Source organism: Dendropsophus ebraccatus, chromosome 1, assembly GCF_027789765.1.
Source record: "Dendropsophus ebraccatus isolate aDenEbr1 chromosome 1, aDenEbr1.pat, whole genome shotgun sequence".
In the NCBI taxonomy this organism is placed as follows: Eukaryota; Metazoa; Chordata; class Amphibia; order Anura; family Hylidae; genus Dendropsophus; species Dendropsophus ebraccatus.
The window spans coordinates 33,531,241-33,538,684 of record NC_091454.1 but is presented as its reverse complement, the minus strand read 5'-3'; the positions used below and the strand labels follow the sequence as shown (position 1 = coordinate 33,538,684).

General features: G+C 36.2%; 1 protein-coding gene across 1 annotated transcript; it reads left to right on the top strand.

The window, feature by feature from the left end:
* Window positions 1-208: 208 nt before the first annotated feature.
* LOC138781823 (protocadherin gamma-B1-like) lies at window positions 209-6,130 on the top strand. The gene is made up of 3 exons (XM_069956789.1): window positions 209-2,623; window positions 3,007-3,058; window positions 5,745-6,130. The coding sequence occupies exons 1-3, from the start codon at window positions 209-211 to the stop codon at window positions 6,128-6,130; spliced, it is 2,853 nt and encodes a 950-aa protein (XP_069812890.1).
* Window positions 6,131-7,444: the final 1,314 nt, after the last annotated feature.

Genomic DNA, 7,444 nt, shown 5'->3' with positions numbered 1-7,444 from the left:
TTTTACCGCTGAGCGCCGCTATTGGACCAATAAGAAGAATAATACCAAACTTGTGATTCACAAAGCAGATCTGCAAAAGCAGACACAGCCATTTTCTGGATATTCTCTTCAGCAAAGCATCATTTTCTTTGCATGTATATTCAGGATTTTATATGGATTATTGAAGCTGAACATTTACATATATTGGATTTCATAAAAGCTAAAAGAAATGGATCTTTATCTACAGAAGAACCATGGAATAAGATGGCAAGTAATTATTATCTTATTTTCCTGGCTGTGTCATTCAGTCTCTGGTCAGATTCATTATTCCATTGTAGAAGAAATGAGGAAAGACTCTGTTATAGCAAATATTACCGATGACCTTGGATTAGATATTAAGCAGCTCTCATCTAGAAAACTGAGGATTGTATCCAGAGCTTCAGAGAGATATTTCTATGTAAACCTAGATAATGGTAATCTGTATATTAAGGACAGGATAGACAGAGAGACATTGTGTGGAGCAGAAGCTTCCTGCTTCCTAATATTTGATGCTGTGGTTGAAAATCCATTCAATATATTTAAAATCAAAATAGAAATTCAGGATATAAATGACAATTCTCCTAGATTTTTTCATGAGACATTATCTATTGAAATTATAGAGTCAGCTTTGCTGGGAACAAGATTTGCTTTGCAGAGTGCTGAAGATCCAGACACTGGTGCCAATACAGTGCAGGCATATAAGCTGAATGATAACCAGTATTTTATACTAAGTGAAAGGACTAGACCAGATGGGAGTAAGTTTCCAGAACTTGTGTTAGAGAAATCCTTGGATCGAGAGGCAGAGAATATACACATATTAACACTAACAGCTATGGATGGAGGGAATCCTGTACGGTCTGGAACTGCTTTAATAACTATTATTGTTACTGATGCTAATGATAATATTCCTATATTTGCCAACGAGATATATAAAGTCAGCATACCTGAAGACATACCGATAAACACTACTATAGTTAATGTTAATGCCACAGATAAGGATGAAGGTATTAATGCTCAGATCACATATTCCTTCAGTAAAACTTCAGACAACATCCACCATACTGGAATGTTCGCAATTAACCCTATAAATGGGGATATTAAAACAAATGGACATTTAGATTTTGAAGTGACTAAAAATTATGAACTATCGGTACAAGCAAAGGATGGAGGAGGCTTTCTCTCTCATTGTAAAGTATTGATAGAAGTTATAGACATAAATGACAATGTCCCAGAGATAATAGTAAATTCATTGCTATCCCCGATTCCTGAAGACTCTAAGCCAGGTACAATGATGGCTCTGATAGAAGTACATGACCAAGATACTGGTGATAATGGAGAGATTGACTGCGAAATTGTTGAAATTTTACCATTTGATTTAAAATTGTCTTCTGACAATTATTATAAACTAGCCACAAGCATGTCTCTAGACAGAGAGCAGAGAGCCTATTATAATATAACGATTGTAGCTACTGATCGAGGATTTCCCCCGTTATCCAATAGACGAACCATAGGATTGGAGATAGCAGATGTCAATGATAACCCACCAAAGTTTATTAAATCTAAATACATTGCATACATTCCAGAGAACAATTTACCAGGAGCCTCTATATATAGTGTAAGAGCTACAGATCCGGATACAGGAGACAACTCTAAAATTATCTATACAATTTCAACCGGAAATACAGGAAAACTTTCTATGTCATCTTATTTTTCCATCAACATCGAGACGGGAGTTCTTTATGCTCAGCGATCATTTGATTATGAACAGGACAAAGGGTTTGAAATACAAATAAATGCTAAAGACAATGGATCCCCGTCATTGGACAGTAATGCAACATTGGTCATCCACATAGTTGATCAGAATGATAACAGCCCCCAAATTTTATACCCCTCCATAGAAAATGGAGGGCCAGATGGGTATGAAATGGTTCCTCTTGTGTCTGAACCAAGATCTTTGATAACAAAGGTGGTTGCAGTGGATGCCGACTCTGGACATAACTCTTGGCTCTCCTATCATTTCATACATGGGTCAGAACCTTCATATTTTATTATTGGTGAGCACACTGGAGAAATCAGGACATCCCGGCCATTTCAAGAAAAGGATACAATGAAGCATAAGTTGGTGGTAATGGTGAAAGACAATGGAGATCCTTCTCTCTCTGCTACTGTAACATTAAATCTTTTGGTGGCAAATAATTTTCAGCAAGTCACTCCTAAACTTAGTAACCACAGCGAAAATGAAGACAACCAATCAAATTTACAACTATATTTATTGATAGCGCTTGTACTGATTTCTTTGCTATTTATTGCCACAGTTATAATGGTTATCATATCAAAGTGTAAAGATTCTGAACCTTTACCAACGTTTGGAGCAGTAAGTACAAACTTATATCCTCAAGTTGACTCCAGGATGCTCTCCATGTATAGTGATGGAAGTTTACCCTTTCCCTACTCATACAATGTTTGTGTGGCTTTGGATTCAACTGAAAACGACTTTTCCTATATGAAGCCACAGGAAAATGTCCCAGTGGACAACCTCATTGATGCTAGTGATTTAGGACTTGAAGACGAAGGTTTTAAAGAAGCCTCATCTACTAGTGTACAGGTAAGTTTTGCACAACTGCTAATGTTTTATAATGTCCTTGTGTTTTTTACATTCACTTCTGTTGTGGCTGTTTGTACTTTAAGCAAACATGACCAGTAGAAGTGTCATACTGAACTTACCAAAAGTATGACTCTGAGGACAACATTAGTGTCGTTACATTGAAAATTGTTACTTTTCCATCAGCTTAGGAGCTTGATAAAGCTTCCACATGGCTGAAACACTAGTATTTTGTCATTGGAGATAATAGCATCTCCAGACAATTTTTACTTGGAATATATTGGAGTATTGATGAGGCCTACGTACAGAATGTTCTATTAAATATTTAAGACCAAAATCAATTAACCTTCTTACATATACAGTACAAACATAATTTATATCTGCAGTCTGATAAATGTGTTTTTCCATTACCTGGTCTGCGCTGGCACAGGGATCCTGGTGAGACAGTCCTTTTTTCAAAATGCTGCCCGTTCTCCGTGTTCAGTGCCATTCTTTTCTCATGCATGGGCGCACTCTATGCACTGGAGGCGGGCTCTGTGCCCCCAGTATGACAATATCCCCCGCTCTTTGGTAATTCAAATAGAGGGGTGTCTCAGAGCAGATATCATACGTTTTTTCTATTTGCTTCCATTAAATCATATACATGATAAAACATGATAATACATGAGCAGTAACCTTGTTATAAGTATAAATGTGTTCATTGGTTAATATTCACCAAAACTAATAGAAAAAAAACTGAAGGATTCAGGAAATGAAAACCAAATTTATAGAGTATCTATTGTATCTTTGTATCTATTGACGGCAAACCCAGTTTTTTGTCAGCTAATACTAAGGCCCATTGTACTCCTAATAATGATTATATATATATATATATATATATATATATATATATGTGTGTGTGTGTGTGTGTTTGTGTGTGTATTGAGTGTACAGTATGTAGAAATAAATAAAACCTTTAAATCAGAGGCAATGAATCTAATTGTTTATCCTCAAAGTAAATCAAAATAATAATCATCTCCAGAAAGTATTAGACAAGCTATTGTATTTCTGAAATTGTTCCTTTCACCAGTGAACCAGGTTGATAATAATTAACTAAAGTAATTGCAGTGGATGCAGTGTATTTATAATTTTTTTTCAAGTCCTAGAAACAACATGCTTTGTCATAAGTTAACAAACAGGAAAAAGATGTATTGAAGCACAATGTCGGGGATAGTGAAGACAGTGGTGTCCTTTTTCGGCTACAGTCACCTTAAGTCTAGTTGTTATAGATAATTTCCAGGATCCAAAAATACGTAACTGAATCCCAAGTGAAGAATTTCAATCAAACCTACAATTGGACGCTCATTTCAATGCTTTTTTGATAGCCGTTATATTGGTTATTATAACTTAAAGCAATTAGGCAAAATTACTCCCCAGTTATGGTCATCAAGTCCCTTAAATTGAACACTGCCATTTCCCTTTTCTCATAATGTCTGAGTAATGACTTTTGGTTTTTATGGTGTTGACAGTAAATCTGTGGGGAATGGCTGTTTTGGAACCTTATTGTCTTTCTATGTTGGAAAAAAATCAAATTATAAATTTCAATATTCCTATAATCATTTGCTCAGTTCTCCCTTATAGGAAAATATAAGGATAGGCACTCATAAAGGATTTGAAAACTAAAAGCAGTACTAATCCAAAATCACTCTCAAGGGTTGGTCTTCTGGGATGTCTAAACGTTTAGAGATAAAATGTAAAGTAATTTAAAATATCAGGCATCATGTAGTTACTTAATAACTTATGGCTATTGAATTTACTTCCTTGTAGTCCAGCCTCTTCTCTGCATCTTATAAGTTTCCATCTTGACCTTCAGAACTAACCCCACTTTCTCTCACTTTGCACTCTGCTGTCATTCCTATGACTAGTGATGAGCGAATACTGTTCTATCGAATAGTGACATATTTGAATATTCAATATTCCTATAAATATCCCACGAATATCCGATAAATATTCAATAAGTGTTCAAATCCCCCAGCTTCCGGTTTCCCCCTCCAAATGGTCAAATAGATGTTTTTCACTAATCGAATACTTGTTTCCATAGACTTTAATGGGATCGAATATTCGATCGAATATTCACGGGATATTCGTACGAATGAAGAAAAGATCCTCTCCAGCTCAAATAATGTTGAATGCTTTATTAGATGTGCATATAACACCGACGCGTTTCAGACCCCACTGGGTCCTTAGTCATGGTTTTCTATACAAAAAGACATAGACAAACAATAACCATCTCCATATATTAGTGACAAAGGTAAATTTTATAGTAAAAGATTTTTTAGTATGTTAAATGACAAAACTACAAGACATAGACATATATAAGTGTACTGTATATACAAATAATGATTCTATTAGTATAATACCAGCAGTCAAATTCATAGGCATATATGCGGGTATTACATGACCATATATGGATGTATGTATAATAAATTATCTCATGAATTATCTCACTATCATACCATAAGTTATATTTAATGTATACATCATGTCGGATTATATTAAGTTTCTCTATAATAGTGGATAACTCAATATATAAATTCATAGATAAAGGGAAAATGCCTGCAGTATATTCTGCTGTATGCATAACATCCAAGGTACGGACAGATAGAGTAATTACTGAGGAGAAAACATGAATATACGGTTATTCTATACCCCCTCTTCACTGAACAGCCTTGCAAAAGATCGAGGTCGATATGGATAACATAAAGTTTTCTAATAGTATGACAATTTAGTCAGAACATACCTCATGAAGCATCCTGTAGGGAGTGAGTATCAGGCGCCAGGCACAGCCGGAGGCGTCCGAATCTAAATTGCAAAGCGCCGCTTTATAACTCCATTGTGAGCTGGACTTCTGCCAGAAGGTCTGTGACGTATATGCGTTCCAACCTGGAACACACGTCCGAATATAACTTGCAAAGCGCCGCTTTATAACTCCATTGTGGACTGGACTTCTGCCATAACATAAAGCGGCGCTTTGCAAGTTATATTCGGACGTGCGTTCCAAGTTGGAACACAAAATATTCATAAATTAACAGTAACAGCTATAGATGGTGGAAATCCTGTGATTAATTAATTCATTTTACTATAGTCGCCATAAGTGCCAATGATAAAGATGAAGGTCTCTATTCAGAGATCACATACCCCTTCAGCAAAACCTCAGGGAATGTCTATCATACAGGAATGTTCAGCATCCATCCTGTAAGTGGGCATATTAGAACACATGATACGTCAGATTATGAATTAGTAAGTCATTATGAGTTGTCTTTACAAGCAAATGATGGAGGAGGCCTTGTGGCGCATTGTAAAGTATTGATAGAAGGTATAGATGTTAATGATAATCCACCAGAGATAAACATCACATCCCTATCTACTCCAATATCTGAGGACGCTGTACCAGGTACTGTGATAGCGCTCATTAAAGTTCATGATCAAGACTCTGGAGAAAATGGACAAAGAAGAAATGTCTTCTTATAGTATTTCAATCATAGCTACAGACAGAGGATTGCCACCACTATCCAGTAAACAGACCTTAGTTAAAAGTTAAAGAGTTAAAAGAGAAATCGTAAAAGAAGCTTTATCGTTAATGATCGTTGATGATAGGTCTGTGTAAAACACTATGGGGGAGATTTATTAAACTGGTGTTAACTAGAATTGTCTTAGTTGCCCCTAGCAACCAATCAGATTCCACCTTTTATTCCTCACAGATTCTTTGGAAAATGAAAGGTGGAATATTATTGGTTGCTAGGGGCAACTGAGCCTTTACACCATGTTTGATAAATCTTCCACATAGTCTATTGAATAACAGCCATGCTTTTCATGAACGTCAAATTAATGATGATGACTATATGTGTTTTGCAAACAATGGACGTTATTTAGTTGTTCACACACATTTTTTCTTTTTCACCATCTTTTCACCGTCTTTACCACTAAATGTAACGGACCTTTAAAAAAGAACCACACCCAAAAGGACCTGAACTAGAATAATGTTTTAACAGCCGTCATTGTTACAGTGGCTGCCCAAAACGCGAAATGATGGACATCATAATGTGAACATAGCTATAAAAAGTACAAGACAGTGGTTTGTAATCAACATTTTCCATATAATATTAGAAAAAAAAAACCTGGCTTTTGTTGTATTGTTTTCATTTTCATTCATTCTTTTATTAGTATTCTAACTAAACTGTTTTCTATCCATTCCTGTATATAGAATAGAATATACTTCAACAAATTAAATATATAGTGGGAAATTTATTAAACTGGTGTAAAGTAGAATTGTCTTAGTTGCCCCTAGCAACCAATCAGATTCCACCCTTCATTTCTCACAGATTCTTTAGAAAATAAATGGTGGAATCTGATTGGTTGCTAGGGGCAACGAAGACAATTCTACTCTACACCAGTTTGATAAATCTCCCCCATAATATCTACACTATAATTGTTCAATAGGTAATATATAATGGTATATGAAAATAATATACATTTAACCCCTCTTCTCCGCAGGACATACCGACACGTCCTGCGGGGGGGGGAGGTTCAGAGAGGGGCCGCGCTCTGAACCGCCGCGATCCCTGCTGCTTACTGAAGCACGGTACCGCGGCTATTAGCGGTTGCCGCCGATCGGCCGCGCCCACTAATTAGGAAAGTTAGATGTAGCTGTCAGAATGACGCTGATCCTGGCTCGGCAATCCATTTAGATGGTCTGCTGCAGACCATTATAATAGAGCACTGATCTGATTGATCGGTGCTCTATTATATACACAGCATTGATCTCAATGGGAGAAGTCTCCCAGG

Bases quoted from the DNA above. Each gene is read 5' to 3' on its own strand.
- LOC138781823 (XM_069956789.1), top strand. From the start codon at position 209: ATGGATCTTTATCTACAGAAGAACCATGGAATAAGATGGCAAGTAATT. The intron at 2,624-3,006 runs GTAAGTTTTGCA...TTATATCTGCAG, and splicing joins CCTCATCTACTAGTGTACAG to TCTGATAAATGTGTTTTTCC. The intron at 3,059-5,744 runs GTGAGACAGTCC...ATTTTACTATAG, and splicing joins GCGCTGGCACAGGGATCCTG to TCGCCATAAGTGCCAATGAT.